Source organism: Dendronephthya gigantea, unplaced genomic scaffold (genome assembly GCF_004324835.1).
Source record: "Dendronephthya gigantea isolate DGI-Jeju-01 unplaced genomic scaffold, DenGig_1.0 000039F, whole genome shotgun sequence".
Classification (NCBI taxonomy): Eukaryota; Metazoa; Cnidaria; class Anthozoa; order Malacalcyonacea; family Nephtheidae; genus Dendronephthya; species Dendronephthya gigantea.
The window spans coordinates 1,325,792-1,343,803 of record NW_021163049.1 but is presented as its reverse complement, the minus strand read 5'-3'; the positions used below and the strand labels follow the sequence as shown (position 1 = coordinate 1,343,803).

General features: G+C 38.4%; 2 protein-coding genes and 1 pseudogene across 2 annotated transcripts; 1 reads left to right on the top strand and 2 right to left on the bottom strand.

Annotated features, from left to right (window-relative positions):
• Positions 1–1,169: 1,169 nt before the first annotated feature.
• On the top strand, positions 1,170–2,742 carry LOC114526597 (ATP-dependent DNA helicase Q-like SIM). Its single transcript, XM_028548193.1, has 2 exons — positions 1,170–1,709; positions 1,871–2,742. The coding sequence occupies exons 1-2, from the start codon at positions 1,204–1,206 to the stop codon at positions 2,727–2,729; spliced, it is 1,365 nt and encodes a 454-aa protein (XP_028403994.1). The 5' UTR covers positions 1,170–1,203; the 3' UTR covers positions 2,730–2,742.
• Positions 2,743–13,948: 11,206 nt separating this feature from the next.
• On the bottom strand, positions 13,949–15,181 carry LOC114526564. Its single transcript, XM_028548163.1, has one exon. The coding sequence runs from the start codon at positions 15,179–15,181 to the stop codon at positions 13,949–13,951; it is 1,233 nt and encodes a 410-aa protein (XP_028403964.1).
• Positions 15,182–15,543: 362 nt separating this feature from the next.
• Positions 15,544–17,381, bottom strand: LOC114526563 (annotated as a pseudogene).
• Between the last annotated feature and the right edge of the window lie 631 nt (positions 17,382–18,012).

The following is an 18,012-nucleotide window of genomic DNA, read 5'->3' as shown; positions in this document are numbered from 1 at the left end:
TATTATGAAAAAATGCAACGTGAATAAGTAGTGTCTTTACGAGTCATCAAACACTTGCATTATTCAGTTTGGGAAAGTTTATTTATATTTCAAACAGCCACTTTTTGGAGGGTTTCGATGTAAATATATTACATTTTAGTAGGCGATAAGCCGTTAGCTTTTTCCTCATGGGAATAGGTCTCTATTTATAATAGGGATATTGCTTTATGCTACTGTATAAATCATGCTACTATATAGATCATGCTATTTATACTAGCTGTAATAAACTGTAAGAGCTTTCCAACCAGTAAAAAACTTAAAATATAGGAATTCGCATGCAAGTACTTTAAATCAGTAAAATGTATGGCCAAATTGTAACCTCATTTGGGTTAAATTCCTCTATAAAAATATATGTTCGAATTGTGTAGTTTTTCTATGTTTGGAAATTCATCTCACCCATTTTACACTCTATATTGTTTTCAAAACTGACCCCATCTATATATTAAATTAATCCTTATCTCTATGTACAGACTACAGTGCCTATTGCCAGTTATGCCAATTATTTCCGGATTATTTTTGGCCTGTTTATATGATTTCACCTAGGAGTAATATCCTCTGGGTTGGGCAGCATGTTATATGTGCAAATACATTGCCAGAATGAAACCATTTAAATGCTTGACATTGCCATCTTATGTGTACCTGGGATCATATAAACAAACTCCTAAAATGTTTTTCCTTGTTTAATTAATTAAAGACAATCTGCCAAGGTCAAGTCAACACTCTTCTGCAAGGAGTAAACGAAAGGAATCCTTCGAAAGTGTTCTTAGTCGAACTCGTTCATATATTGCAAAGCATGCAAACAATGACAATAAGGGAAGGAAGAAGCCAGGCTTTTTCATCTTTGAGAAAGATTCTCTAACTGGCAAAAGGAAGACACACTGCAACCTCGTACCCAGGGTCTTTACTCTACTCCTGGGGAGGAAAGACCCTGGTTGGGGCTGGTCACGTGTCATGCTGAAATTTGATAGCCCAAGGGGGAGTAGGCAAGATATCAAATTACATGCTTCCACATGGTGCGTTCTTTTCCTATCTTTCGCTATGTTGGACTACATTGCTTTTTTGTCATGCTTAGAGTTTGCGGTTTTAAATAGTTTGTACGAAGATAAAATTCTAAAACCGAAGCAAGTTCTTTGCTTAGAGAGTCTTTATTTAAAAAAGGATGTGATGTGTGTTTTGCCAACGGGCTATGGCAAGTCTTTAATTTTCCATCTTCTGCCAATGTTGTTGTTTGCGAAATACAATTTGCGGAACGATATGTTTCAAATTTGGAGACGAGTTTGGAGAAGTTCGAAAGATATTTCTACGGCAGGGGTTATTAATTCCATTACAATTGTGGTGTCACCGTTAAATTCGTTGATGAGTGACCAAATATCTCGTTTAACCCAGTCGAGCGGCATCCAAGCAGCAATTATCGACATAAAGGAATTAAGAAAAGAACACAAGGATAGCAGTTCTGACGAGAGTATGGACGATGACGATGATTTTAACGTTGACATTGATTTCAACTTCTGCGAAAAGCGAAAGCTACTCGATGGTGGTTATCAAATTGTTTTTGCCCATCCTGAAACTCTCATCTCCAGTAAATATGGACGGGAATTGTTGCTTAGCCAGACATACCAGGAAAATGTTGTTGGAATTGTAATAGATGAAGCCCATTGTATTGTCGATTGGTGAGTATCAGCATTTTAGTAGGGTAACATATAATATGGCAGGTGAAAATGCAGAGAGTATATAACTGGCACATCACTATTAGCTGAAATTTTATGTCACTACCTACCCCTTTCCCCATCTGGTTGCATTAAGATTAAACTGTGTTTTTATTTTATTGCAGGGGACCTGACTTTAGAACAGATTATGCTAAATTGGGGGTCGTATGTGCAATGTTTCCAGATGTGCCTGTTCTGACAATGACAGCAACTGCCAATAGAACTGATATTGAGTGTATAAAGGACTCACTTGGCTTAAAAAATTGCAAGCACATTGTTGCAAATCCTGACAGAAAGAATATTTTCTACCAAAAGATTTTTCGAACTGGACAAGATGTTGATGCCATTCAATCAATTTTGGCACCAATTGCCAGGGCCCTCCTACATCAAAAGATTGACCATCCACTAACCATAATTTACATTCCTTTGAGAATATGTGGGTTTGCGTACAAACTATTTGAGCATATTCTTGGTAATGAACAATATTTTCCTCTTGGTGCTGCTTCAATCCCATCCAACAGGTTGTTCGCACAATTCCATGCTCCACAGACCAGTCAGATGAAGGAAGAGATCCTGAAACAACTTTGTTCTAAGGAATGCATTGTTCGTGTTGTTTTTGCTACCATAGCCATAGGAATGGGTGTTGACATTCGAGATATCCGCCAAATTATACATATTGGACCCCCAAGTTCGGTGAAGGAATACTTCCAAGAGACCGGTCGTGCTGGCAGAGATGGCAAGCCCTCAACTGCTTTGTTATATTATAATAACAGAGATATAGCCAACAACAGAGTTGGAATGCAGGATGATATGCGGGCCTATTGCATGAGTAACAATGCATGTCTCAGAAATTTATTGCTAAAATCATTAGATTACAAGCAGGATGTTGTTTTTAAGCCATTACACCTTTGTTGTGGTGTCTGTGAGAAAGACTGTGATTGCCCCATGTGCTTACAGCTCCTTACTGGTATAGAGAAACTTTAGGTACTGTACTAATTGAACACTAAAACAATTGTTAATTTTTTGTTTGATGTATTGGTAAGGATTTATTAACATATTAACATTCATAATTATAAATATTATGACAATATTGTATGCTGACTGTGCTGTAAAGTGATAAGCACTAATAATTTAATTACAGTCAATTTGTGTGTTCAATCCCATTGGAGCATAAAGTCAGAGTGTCAAGACTCGATATCCATTTTCCATAAAACAGTTTTTGCTATGATTTTTATAAGATTATTTGCTGGGTTATATGCAAAGCACTGCCTGGAAAGAGTTGAAAAGATTTTGCACAGTCTGCTTGTTAAAATATCAAATATAGATGACCATTACAGACTTACAGTAAGACAAATTGGAAGACTAGGTTCTTCAAAAAAATTCTGATAAGAAAATTATTAGCCTGAGTAGACAGATGTCCTTTCACTCCAGCCTCCTCAACAATATCAGTTTGATTGAATATAGCTAAAAGAACCCTCACCGCTGCCAAGAGTAAAATATATTATTTAATGTGGCAACATGAAATGGCTATGTTACAGTATGTACATTCTATTAGTCCGCTATTATAGTAGATACATACAGTAAAGTATAAACTATACTGTCAGCAATTAAAAAACTACTTGTTATATGCACCAAAATGACATCTTTTCGAACATTACAATTCAATAAATAGCATTTCTCACAAGAGAAATTTCTTATAAAATCTTCACATTCATCTCTTTCAACTTCAATATGAAAATATGAGAAACAAGGATAAAGAGGTTTTGAACCAAATTATCCAATTCTGTAAAAATTAAAAAAGATTTTGAAATGTTTTTTAGACATTTCTGGGGCAGTACTAGCCTTTGTTCCACTCCACTAGCGAACACATAATAGACTGGAATAAAGGCTAAGGTTGCAGTAGTCAATCAAAAAATCTAAATAGCGGTACTTTAATAATACAAGCAATAAAATTGCTTTAAGTTGCAACCAAATGTGATTTCACTAGCTAACAGTTATAAATGCATATGTACAAAAATCAGCTTTTGTCAGTACAAGTGTAAAGTTATTCACAAGATTCTTCCTCGTCATCAGCAACAGTATAATACATCAGGATGTTCTTCTTGTGTCGTTCAATCCACTCAGCAAACTTTCCTTGGTCGAACGTTGAGGTTGGGTCATGGGAAATCTCTGGAAAAGACTCAAAGGTTCTACCTTCTTCTTTATCGAAAGGCCTTAAACTTCGCAGGTCCGTGCTTATCATCTTTTCATCATTAATTGATGACTTGTGTGAATGAGTTGAAGATTTGGGATTGATGTTGACTTGTTGCTCATATGCTTCGACAATCTTCGTAACTCCCCAGAAGCCTTGCTCGCCCTAGTGATTGCCTTTTCCGTCTTGTTGGCACCCATTGATCGAATTAGCTTCTTCATTTCACAGTTCTGGTTCTCTTGAAACAAGTCTATTTCTATGTTTTTACCGGAACCACCTTTCCAGTTAACAGTGGCAGCCCATTTGCAGCGATGGGATTCTGCTTTGGACAACAACACTTCACACTGGAGAATGTTGATAAACATTTCAATCGCGAATTCATTGAACCCAGGAGTTGAAAAGAAATGGGCCAACAGCTGCTTTCTCAGGATAAATAAGTGCTCACCATTACCAGTGGAAACAGCATCCTTAAAATCAGCCAGCACCATGAAACACTTTATGAGGTTAACCCCGTAGCACCAAACACCATCTGAAACTTCATCTCCACCAACGAAAACATACTCATCCAGGAATTTGTTGATGGTGTCCAATATGTATGTTTTGCGGTAGTCCTCTTTCAAGACATAAACACTATGAGGACCATTTGCCGTTGGTTTGTGTTTTGTATCGTCCATTTGAAAAAATTCCAGCAGGGCTTCGATAACAAAACACTTACCAACACTGAAGAACAGTTGCTCACAGTCCTCATAGTGTTTGACATCAGCTGTGACGTTTCTCCGATTAAGCTTTTCCCTGAAAAACCGAATGGTTCCTTTCTCTCGTCCCGAGTTTTTGTAAAGTTTTTTGAATACAGTCTAAACAAATTAAAACATCATTATAATATGTATTATTGTAAATTCTAACTGCTCAAAAATGTACATCAAAAATATAACTTTTTACTAAAGCTGAACGGGTATTGAAATGATAGATTTGTTACAAATGTTCTTACTATGTCTGGGCATATACATCATATACCCACATGTTCAGAACCCTATCATGACAAGAAAGTTATGTGTAACCAGGTTTAATGAAATGTTACTATACCAAGGGACAGTGCAATTATAATAAGGTGCAGTTCAATTCTAATAAGGGGGGGGAGGGGTGTAGTGCTCTTTGCCATGGCCCAATTATATTCCTACATACCCTGGTTCATTTCTATTAGCTGAACATTTTTAATTTTTATGATCCCCTACATCATGAATATATTTTCAAATGGTCCCCATTGCCTTTTGGCCTTTTTTCTATATGGCCCTACTTATACCACCCTACTGCATAATAAAACTCCAGTCCCTTGAAACCTGCTTTTATTTAGCGCAGAACTTTTTGCATTACTTGATTTAATTTAATAAAAAATCAAATGCACTTATAAAATACCTTCAAGAAACTTCTCTTGCTATGCCAATCAACAATGCAGAAAGGGTACAGGTGGTCTAATCTTTGCTTCGCTGAATGACACCCAGCTCTAAGATCTCTTCCTCCAGCAAAACGAACTCGAGTAAGTTGATCACCATAGCAAGGAATCCTAACACCACTTAATGGATCACTCTCTGAAACAGCAGGTGGAACATGTGAGCCAGGTTGGTCTGGTCTTGATGTAGTTCGTACAGTGGGGTTGGTGTCATCACTAGGTTCAGGATCTGATGAACACATTCCAGCAGCTCTATAAATGTCATGTGTCCAATTTTCAAGCTGATCCAGAACAGACACAACATCAGCATATTTCTTTTCATCCTTCATTATTACAGGCATTGTCAGAACTTCAGACTTCTTTGCCATTTCATTTGCATAAGCACAATCAGTGCTTCCAGGGACATATGGGCTGAACATTGCAAAACATGGGAAATGTTCAAACAACAGCTTGGCAACAAGTATTATATACCGGCTTCGAATTGCCTCCAATTCCAGAGAATTGATATCCATCAACTGACGGACATTGCAATCCTTCAGATTTCTCTGTGGACCAGAATCGGGCAACCCTTTATCAGAAACTCGGTTAAATACAATACTTGTTGCCACAGCATGAACACTTCTGTTTTGCACGTCCTGTCTCATGTCATGTGCCTTCTCCTCCCAGTCGATGTTGTCCAGCACATACACAAACTTGTGGCCGGAATTCACCAACTCTACAGCACGGTCAATAAATTTCTGGCCAATGTCATCAAGAATCGGGTATTTCATGGTTGGTTCAAGGCACATACCATATTTATTCAGGCGAGCAATCAACTGAAAAAAATGTAATCAGGAAAATAAGTTTCCCATTTTTACCTAAATGCAATCCTCAAATGAAGCCTCAAAAATCTATTTGAGACTTGTAACAGAAGCAACTCATTAACAACTGGTAACACCCACTCAACCAAGCTTATAGTATACAAATTATAGTTTTTGAATAGAAACAATATTGCTTTACATAAATTATATTGTTGGCAAACTTATTTCTAAACAGTCAAATTTTACAGGAATTGTGTTACTTTTTGTTATTGCTAATCATTTTTAAGAAAGTATCCAATTTTTTGTTTTTATATTATGTCAATTAAGACTGAAACAAATATACACTAAAAAAATTCTTACAGTATAACTTTTTTTTCAAATTTTATAAGAGAAATACATGTAGAAAGGCTGGCATTATGTGGAAGTTACGTATACACCTGTAAAGATCCAATTTTTCAACACCTGATCAGGCTTCATAAGAATGTCAAAATTTGCACAATAATTATTGTGTAGTGATTCCAATCATCAAATTAAACCAGTTGAGCAGTTCATTATGTTGGATTACTATTGAATGTTTTAAATACCAGTATTTGAGGGATAGGTCTAACATTTAATTGTACTGTTAATAGCCTTTATATGTACTTGTTTCTGTTGTTCAGAATGACTTACATGTACAGATGCATGGCCTTCTGTCAGCAGAACAGAATTGATTCGCTGAATTCTGCTTAATTCATGGCATCGCATGAACATCATGATTCCATAAATTAAGCAGATGGCAGGACATTTCTTCGCTGGGTAGATATTGCTCTCCAGGATAGCTGCAAGAATGCTGTTGGTGACCGGACATCTGGTAGCCAACTCTTCCAATACTTCTGACATCCAGCTGTCAGCTGACATACCATCATAGCCTCTTCGTCGCAAAACAGAAGGCTCACTTTTTCTGGCAACCTCAATTAACTCCTTGTTCGCCTTATCCAACACTTGAGCAATCTTTAGAATAATAGTATTATCAAGGCATATTTATAAATATATGTAGAAATAAACTTGACATTAAACACAAGTCTTGCCCACTTTCATGTGATTAACATATACCATATATATATATACAGTAAACTTACTTTTTTCTAATCCTTATAATTGTAATTTTACTTTTAGTCTGAATCTGCCTTGAGTTAAGACGAAACGTCACTCTTATAACACTTTTTATATGTTAGGCTCATGAATCATAAGACCTCATGAATGAACCATTGTTATGCAATCATGAATGCATTATTCATTTCTTGGCATGGGAATCATAGCGCTAAATATTCCATAAGAGGAAATATTAAGGAATAACTAACCGATCATATAAAAACCAAAACCAAAAGATACTTACATGCAAAGATAATGTAGAACTTGCACTTTCAGATGGACAGCTGGCGCTAGCATTATCGAAGTCGATACTTCGACGACGAGAGTTCCCAGTTGCTCGAACTTTAGCGGACGGTTTGGCAAGAGACGGGGACAGTTCGACGCAACGTTTTGCACGAACCTCCTCTTGTAATAAATTCTGAGTTTCAGTAACAGTCTTTTTAAACTGACTGAAGTTATTGATCCTTCTTGCACATGGCGTGCAAATCAAATGAGGAAGATTGCTGTCTCGTGGCAACTCACCACCATAAACTAGCTCCGCGTTGCGTAAGATCGACTGATTCTGCTCCCGATAAAGATTTTTACTGTGACCAGGATCACTAACACAGTTACAAAGCCTGCAACGAGAAATAGTGGTCGATTCCGTTCCTTTTCGGTAGAGTTTTTTCGGCGTGCCTTTGCTAGCCATCGACGCGATTGAATGAATAATCCTTTGAAATTTGAGCAGAACTTCACAGTTCACAGTTGAAATGTAATTTAACACTCTATAATCCATATTTTTGACGACAGGATGTAGTTGGTTTCAAGTTAACTTTTATAAAGTGCACAGCTTGCGAAGAGCGATACAAAATAAAATGTACAAACAATATAAAAACACTACAATTTTCCAATTTTCATAGTGAGTGAAAAATACGCTCCCCTGCCACACCACCCTAATGTCATTTTAATTTTACCACGCGAAATCCGCGTGACACGTGACCAGCCCCAACCAGGGTCTTTCCTCCCCAGGAGTAGAGTAAAGACCCTGGGTACGAGGTTGGACACACTGTCCTTACCGGCCAGGGCCAGGAAAGAAAGCAAGCACACTCAACTCTGCAGAAAGTTCATTAGGTAAGATTACATGATACAGATATATGCTAACTGTGTTGATATAGCCTAGATTAGGTAGGAAAGTGTTTGCTGGCGATTGTTAACCAATACCGGTACATGTACTATGGAAAGTATCCTAGTGGTTCCTACAGTACATCAATTGTTATTTTGAGGAAACTTGAAAATGACAACAATGACAGGGTGAGTAAATTTGTTGGTTGAATTTTGTCCAATGTCAATCTCAAGGGTTTCTCGATTTGTCAAGAACAACATATCAGCTGAAGATAAGGCAGTATGGTATTTTGATGTGTTAGACACAAGAACATTAGATGGTAGATGATGTGTTAAGATAGACTTGAGTGATGGTACATGTGCTGATGTTAGTTAAGATTCTTTACAGTAAAGTAAATACAGTACTATGTAGATAATGTTAATTTTTTTATTTTGTGAAATGTTCTGTAGATCATGAAATTGTAATACCTGGTGATGATATGTCAAATGAGCCTGAGATCATCCCAAGTGAAGGTTTGTGTGACTACCTCATTGACCAATGACTTTGCTTTGCTATGAGATTTTGGCCATTGATACTGTACCTTCACATTGACTAAGTTACATTGTACTGTGCCTAGCTGAAATGCCCTACTTTACTATTTTACTAATATATATATATATATATATATATATATATATATATATATATATATATATATATATATTATTGATAATATAGCTACTCACTGTATATGAGCTTTTCTGCAATATGATTGGTCAAGCTACTCACCGGATATCAGCTCATATCCTTGAGTAGCAAAAACAAATTGGCGGAAAGTTTGCTTGTTTGTTTAGAGGAAATAGAGAGGGTAATTGATGAAGCTAAAGAGCTCATAGAGCAATGGAATTTGAAAAAACAAGTTAATATCAAACGGAATTGGAGCTCACGGATGGATAACCTTGAAACAAGCTGGAAATATTGCAGACCCAACCTTTTTGAAGATGTTCTTGGCCACTGTAAAATTCCAAACAAAGATGAAGTTTGCCATAAGTGTGAAGAAAGCATCATTGTTCTAAGATGCAATGATTGCAAAGATCAGATGTTGTGTACATCCTGCAAGAATGAAGCACATCAGTTTAATGCTTTCCATGACCGTGATGCTGTTGTAAATGGACACATGAAACCAGTATCACCTACCATGTCCGCTAATGAAAATGGAGATATAATTGAGATCAGTGAGTCTGATTAAAATTCAGGTCAATTGGAATTGGAAGGTCTATCTTTGTATTTAGGAATATATATTTCTATATCTGATAAAACTCTGCTGCTCATGTTCTACATTAAATAGTACTTGAGATTTTAATTTGATTTCTCATTATATAGACAGATGGTTTCATTTTAACTATTTGGTGTGTCCTAACTGTAAATCAAGTGACAAAATGCTGCAGACTGTACAGACAAGTTTCATAACAATTATTACGCTAAGAGGTAATATATATTTACTGGATCCATAAATATATATATCGTATAATATATATATATATATATATATATATATATATATATATATATATATATATATATATATATATTATATAATCAATCAGCTATTTTGATTTTTTTGCCTTTTTTTCAGGAAACTTAAATATATATATATAGTAAGCCTGTAAAAATACTAAAAGAAATTCGTTGTTTTAAAGCAATGTACTGTACATGCGTATTTAACATTAAACGTTTTATTATAATTTGTAGGTAGATTTGATTTGAATGAGTGCTCATATTATTGCACAAGATGTTGTTGTGATGTCCCTCCATATTGTTTTAAAGACCTTCTTCGTTGTGGTCTATGGCCTGGCAGTGTCTCTGATACTCGACAGTTGTTTCATCAGGATCTTTTTATGCATTGAGATATCTTACAAAAGCATGTTCCAGGGGCCTCTGAAAGAGCCTTTCTGTTAAGTTTGGAAGAGTTCTCTAAAAGGAAAGGGCGGGTAAGATAGATTGATAACAGTGCTACCAGTAGTGTTTATGATACCATTTATCTTTGCCCCTTCTGCCAGATGGGGAACATGGTCCAGATTGTTTAAGGTTTTATAAATATATTTTTAAGTATACGTATGATACGATAATGTGACTAAGCAAAATTATTTAATCTAAAGGACTGGCTTGATACAATTTATATGAAACAAAATCTAGTTATACAAAATCAAGTACAGGTAAATTTTAAATCGATTTCAAATCCTTTAAATACTGTCTTAAAGACGTCAAACATTTGGAATGTACGGACTAAATCTAAAAGAAACTTTAGCACTATGTCTTTGGAACATTTTTATATACATGTCTTCATTGTAAATTTATTTATTTAGTTCCTAGGTTAGTCCCTAGTTAGGACCTCTCTGAAAATCACTTTGTGAGAAAGCTTCCTGAAAATAAATAATTTTTTAAAATCGTAAATGTTCCATTCATAAAAAACCTTTTTTGAGGTACCCTAAGTCATCAGTTACCGGCAGAATGGACAGCATTTATGGCTGGCTTGCATGACTAAAATTGTATATACTGTTTGTATGAATGACTATGTACTGTACTCTATGTATATTCAGCCTGGTCCTATCAACGTTTCCACGTTTTCCCGCTCTTTTCGTGAATGGAAATACTGTCAACATGAGCTCGATATATTGTTGCACAAAGACTGGATGGTTTGCCCGCCATGTCATTTAGACCAGCATTCCGTGCATATCGACGGAAACATGAAGTTATACAGATATCACTCAGCTGGAGGGTATGAGAGTAGATTTGATAATTATTAATGGCTATACTATAAATGTTACAGTACTGTAAATGTGTAGTGTGATTAGGCTACTGTGTGTATACCTTAAACCAAACGTACCAAAGAAAGAGAGGATTGGGAAGTCATATTAATAACCAGTCAATATTAATGTTTTCAATAGTACTTAAATATAATATCAATTTGATTATCACACATTTTTTCTTACATTCCAACTGTAGGAGAAAAAAGGAATGCTACTATGACGAAAAGTTTGTTGCATCCGATAAGAAAGTAACTGAACACCTAGAAAAAGTGTACGGAAATGAAAAAAGGGTATGTCATTGTACAGTTGAAATGGGGCCGTTGTAATATACACATGCAACTGTATTTGGTTTCGTTGCTTTTTAAATTGTGCTGTGTTTTATAGCGCACGATGTAACTACAAATACATGTGGAGACACCAGTTGGAGAGCTGCCAAGAATATTTTGAAGAAGAAAGCGAAGCTGGATGAAACTGGACTGGAAATTGCTGGTTGCAGACACGCTATTGCACAGCATTCTGTTAACATGAAGTTTGGTGAAGTTTATGGATATGCCCATTATTTGCAAACAACTTACTTTATACCGCTGCATGTCCGGTATTTTTTGTATGATGTTGTTTGCAAATATTGGCCATGGCTTCGAAAACATGATAACCAAACTGCGCAATTGATGCGACCAGCACTTTCTGTTATGCATGCGAAAGCTCATTCGTGGTCGTGCCAGGTTTGTTTTGCTGTGTTTGGTATAATTATTTGGTTTAATTATGTGGGATAATTAAATAAGGCCACGGTCAAACGTGGAACTTTTCATGCGTCGAACCTAATGCAAATGAAGTGAAACAAAGAACTTAGCTCAACAAAGTTCGGCGTTTGACTCTGGCCTTAACCTTAAACCCATGTTAAGAGGCAATATTTAGATACAGAATCATGTTATCTACAGTATAAAAAGTGATCGCAGAGTTACAGTATATGAAGATAGCTGTATTCTAGCCTGTCGACACTTTTTTCACATACTATATTCTAAAGAAATGAAAAATGAAACTATTGATATGGAAAATGTCGGCAGGACGCGCTCACAATTTCCTAAATTAAATAATAGTCTATGTAAAAAATATAAAATTCAATTTTACTAACCTACACTGTTGTATTCTAAGGTTTTATGGAGGGGAAGGTGGCAGGATGGAGCTTGTGGCACCACTGGAGAGGAAGTAGAAATGATCAATTCTCATTTTTCAAGATTAGGGACGACTACAAAACATATGTTACCAGAAGGTACAGTACATATGTATCACCTTATTCTATCCCATTGTCATTGATATCAAACATTGTGATCCTATTCAAAGGGTAGAATGAGAACTTAGTCTGCAAGTTATTTCAATTTAATAAACCTAATATGGGAGAAAATATGTTGCAGGGTGTGGAGAAAAGCGTCAGTGGAAAGATCTTGGACAATTTCTAGGTGTATGGCACGAACCGTCGTGCAGGTGAAAACTGCTCCCCAAGCCTTGATTTTCTTATTTCTACCGTACTTGAGATAGAATGGACCAAATAGATCCACGCCAGTGACTGAGAAGGGTGGAGAAAACAACTTTAGCCTTTCTGGGGGTAAGTCAGCCATGAGTGTGGTGTAAGGATACTGCCTTAATTTACGACAAGTGACGCAATCTTTAACAATCTTTTTTACCAGGTTTCTGCCACGGACAATCCAGAATTTCCGTCGTGTCTCGCACAGGGTACGTTCACGACCCGCGTGGAATACTCGGTTGTGGGAATCTTTGGCAACTAATTTCAACACAACGTGGTCTGCTGGTAGGAGCATAGGATGGGTTTCGTCGTACGATAAAGGCTAGTGCTTCAGTCGTCCTCCAACACGAATGATTTCGTCCTTTTCAAAGGGGGCTAATTCTTGATAGCGTTCTTTCCAGTTTTTTAATTGCTGTTGGGCGGACTTGATCCAATACTGTTCGCCTGATTCTTTTTCCTTGGGAAGAAGCGGGCCTTGTACTCGACTTCGAGACTTCGCATTATTGATGAAGCGCAGGCAATAGGCTAAGACGCGACATAATTTCTGCCAGTTTGAAAATCTGGATGGGTCGATGATGGGACCTTTCACAGGTTGCAATGTAAATAACGGTTTGTTGACCTTCGTTTCGGGTACTTCTGGAAATGTTTCCTTGACTTCGGTTGGCCAATGTTCTGGACACTCTCTTAGGAACAACGGGCCATTCATCCAACGCTCGTTCATCTCATGGACCGCAATGCCACAACTAAGGTCATCAGCTGGATTAAGGTCTGTTGGAACATACCGCCAAACGTGGGGCTCCCAGGTGCTTTGGATTTCTGCGACGCGTACGCCAACAAACGATTTGAGTAAAGTGGATTCCGAACGTAGCCATGCAAGTACTATCATGGAGTCTGACCATAACGTCACCCTTATAGGTTTGATTTTGAACTCATCGTGGATGGTTTTTGCTAATCTTGTCGCTAACAAGGCCGCCATCAATTCCAGTTGTGGAATAGTCGTTTGGCGTAATGGGGCAACTCTGGCCTTGGCGGAGATGAGGCGTACTTCTGTCCTTCCAGATGACGAGGACCAAACTAGATACGCTGCTGCTCCATATGCGAGGACGCTGGCGTCAGCGAATACATGCAACTCTGGTGAACCAATGGGTGATGGTGGTTGTAGGCATCGAGGAAACTGTATGGTCTTTAATTCTTCGATCTCCGCAAACAACTTTCTCCAGGTCAATTGCATTTCCATCTTCCAAATCTCACAACCGACGCAAGACCTAAAGGGTCGAACAATCTTGAGATGTTGGACAGGATCACTCGCTTGGTGTATGGCTCTGCTTGTGTCACCTTCACTTCGAAATGTATGGTATCCGTCACTGGATTCCAAGAAACTCCTAGCGCTTTGACTCCTTGCTCTCCATCTAAATTGAATTGGTTATTTTCTTTGACGCTTTCTTTAGGGTTGGAAGTTTCGGTGGTTGGAAGGGAAACAGGATTTAACTGGGACGTCACTTTGGTACCTTTAGACACACAATCTCGCACTTTCTTCGAAGAACAATGCCACTCTTTGATTGGGAAACTGCCAGTATTCAAAATCTTCTCGATATCAGAGATTCTCTGGATAGCGTCTGTGTTTGATGGGCACGAGTGAAGCAGGTCGTCGACGTATCTGTCACGCTCGATGATTTTTGATGCTTCTGGAGTAGTCTCTGGATGTTCCTCCGCTATCTTTAACATAACAAAGCTCGCCATATCTGGTGATGGTTTATCGCCAAAGGTAACTCGAAGGAGAACATAGGTTGACGGTTCTCGAGACGTTTCCATGTCTCTCCAAAGGAATCTGTGGACCTGACAATCACTTTCCGGTAATAAGACTTGTAGGAACATCTTCAAAATGTCCCCAGCAAACGCGACTGCTTCTTCTCTGAAGCGGAGTAGAACACCAAGCAAATTCCTGATTAGACATGGACCCTTGTACAGCAAAGAGTTCAGTGAAACTCCTTGGTAGGGGGATGCAGGATCAAACACAATCCGCAGGGGAGTGCTCCTTTTCTCTGGGCGATACACACCATGGTGAGGCAGGTAATACACAGGGCCTTTCGTATTCTTGATCTCCAGATCCGTCAATCTCTGTGCCCATCCATTCTTTTCATACTCAAGAATGGCGTTCGCGTAACTCTTGGCTTTACTGAGATTTCTTGCTAAGCTTCTTTCAAGGGATTCGAGGCGTCGTTTTGCAAGTGGGTAGTTGTTTGGAAGGTTGGCCGGATCTCTCTTCCAAGGGAGGCCAATCAGGTATCTTCTACCGAGCCTTTTACATGATGATTCAAACAAATCCACTGCTTTCTTTCCTTCTCTGGTCATGGTTTCTTCTGGACAGCTACACTCGGGCGCTCGCACTCCGACTGTTTCAAACTGATAGAACTTCTCTAGGTCAATCTTCCGAGCAAAATTCAAGTAGCTCATGCTTGGGTTTCGCGTGGCGGAGTCCGGGCCGATGACATACCATCCCAATCTCGTTCGTTTGGCGATAGGCTGGAAAGGAGAACCTTGTCTAACTTCGTTCTCCGCGTGGAGATGGCTATACTGCACCCCGAGGATGAGATCTACCTGACCAGCACGATGTGGAAACTCTATGTCGCTAAGGTGATCGAATGACTTTAACCAGTTACGGTTGATTGCAGGGATACTGATGATGGTTTGGTCTAACTCGTGGGCTTCAATAGGGTAAGATTCTCTTCCCCTAAGTGGCGAAATCTAAAACTGACTCTTCTACTGTCATTCTGGGTGATACGTTTGCCGCCAACAACGGCTATGTCAACTCGTTCTCATTGTCCTTGCAGTCCCAGTGACTTCGCGAAATCCTTGCGAATTACCGTAGTACCGGCGCCGCTATCAACGAGCACATTCCCTTCTAGAACTCTTCTGTTTGCGGATTTAAATTGGACTCTTACAACGGGCATAATACTGTCGCTATCGAGTGCTGATGTTGCTAAACTGAGTGGTGCTGGAGGAGGTTCGGTGTTCGGGTGGAGTCGTTGGTGATGAAAACGAGAACAACCGTCTATACCACATTTTGTTTTGGACTTGCATTCTCTAGTCAGATGACCGCGATTCAAACAAGAAAAGCACAACCGTTCATTTTTAGCGTGCTGAATTCTTTGATCCGTTGTACAATTAGAAAAGGTCGGACATTCAACAACACGATGCTCTTCTGAACATACGTAACATTTCAACGGTTTCTTAGAGTTCCCTTGATTAAAGTAAACACCATTTCTTTCTCGGGCTGGCTTTCGAGAACTAAAGTTATAAATGTCTCCAAAATCTGGATCGAATTCGGCTTTTACGCGCTTTCTGAGGAATTTACTGATGTGCTCAAGGGACTTTCTCCCCTTTCTCTAAGGCCAGACGCGACGTCTTTCCACTTGTGAACAAGGTGATCGGGTAATCTCATTATAATCTTGCGGAGATTGTCGGTAGCATTGACGTCTGCTAAATGATTAATTTGTTTCAAAGTCGCTACGCAATTTACAACGTCGAAAGACAGTTCTTGTAACGCTTGTTTATCGTTACCTTTGATCCTTTGCTCATCAATTAATTTTGTAATATACGCTCTTGCTATAACGCTTGGCTGGCCAAACTGTTCCTTAATGATTTTGAGCGCTGTTGCGTACATAGTTCCCTGTGAGCCTAATCCGCTTATAGTACGCTCAGCCTTTCCGGTTACATGCATTTTCAGTTGCGCCATTCTCACGTCGTCAGACAGATGTGGCTTATCATGTATAAGCAATTTGAAACGGTCGATAAATTCAACGTACTTAAGTGGATCTCCGTCATATTTAATTAACTTTATACTTGGAATATCTTTACTAGCTTCTAGTTTATATAACGCTTCTCCTATAGACATTTTTGAAACTCCGGTAGGCAGAACTGTTTCTTTAAACTCAATCAAATCATCTATCCAACTGTCAAAGGATTGCAGCAATGACAGGTTAGCTTTTAGATCAAGTTTCGGAAGGCCGCCGGCGCTGACTTGCTCTGGATTTTACGTTGTTAAATCACTAGTTAAATTCCGCCGATTGTCTAATTCCGTATTATCTACGCTACTGTTGATTACCAACTCGCTGTTTTCAGTCGTTTCCCTGGTTTCGATCTGTACGGTGGGGAGTTCCTCAGGGGGGTTTTGATGTAATTTTACACTATTGCCTCCGGCTGCTATATTTTCGCTGTTGCTAGCTGATTGTCCCGAAATCTGTTTACTAGTTGAAGACGTTGTGTTAGCGTGTTGTGGCACAGGAACGGACTGAATGTAGTGTTCAACATATTCTTCCACATCGTAAAAGTCTTTGATCAAATTATCTTCCCAACTGTCCATGGCTGAGGTTTGACTTTCGTCAGCAAACTCATATAACTCAGCATGACACTCACGCGCTAACTCAAAGTCCTTGCGGATTTCTATCATTACTTTTTCGACTCGTTTGCGCATCTCCGGGCCCTGGTCGATAAGCTTTCTTACTCTATTAATGGTTCGAGTCATCTTACCTCGTTGAAGTGCGCGCTTTTTCTTTATCTTGCTCATTTGCGGGTTTAACTCACCAACGCCATGTGTTACTGTCGTCTCTTGTGATACTTCGCCTACGCCACTTTGGCCTTCTTTATCGCTCATGATTTCACCCAATAACCACGATAATTTGCCTGCTATCTCGGTACCAGATTGTACTACAGTCCTCTTTTGAACATCTCAACGTGTTAACCAATCTTCAAAACTTGTTTCCAATGGGCAAAACCACGCTCAACACCGTAGAGATTTTCGTAATATTTATTTATATATTCTAAAATGATTGCGTTTGATTAGATTACATTATATTATTGATTGGTGAATAAAGAACTTAACACATTACAAATAAAGATTATAGTACCTGAAGAGTGGGTCTCTACGGCTTGAAACAGCACTTCATTTCATTTCATACACAAGCTATATGCTCAATATCAAACTCAAATCTCTTTGTTCTTATCCTAATATATATAACTGTCCCGAATCAAATTACAAATCAACACATATCCTATTGCAGGCAAATCAAGTTGAATCAAAGTATAATCAAGATAAATTAAATATGACGTAACAAATATAAATAAGATGTAAAGTTCTGTCCAAAGGTGGACTGTCCGAAACACTAAGTGCCCAAAGAGTAGAAGAACTTTGCTAACAGAGGATCTGGACATGAGAATTGCGAAGCTCAGCAGGATATTGCCAGCAGGATGTTTTCCTAACACTAATGGTTGGCTTCTCCATGTGT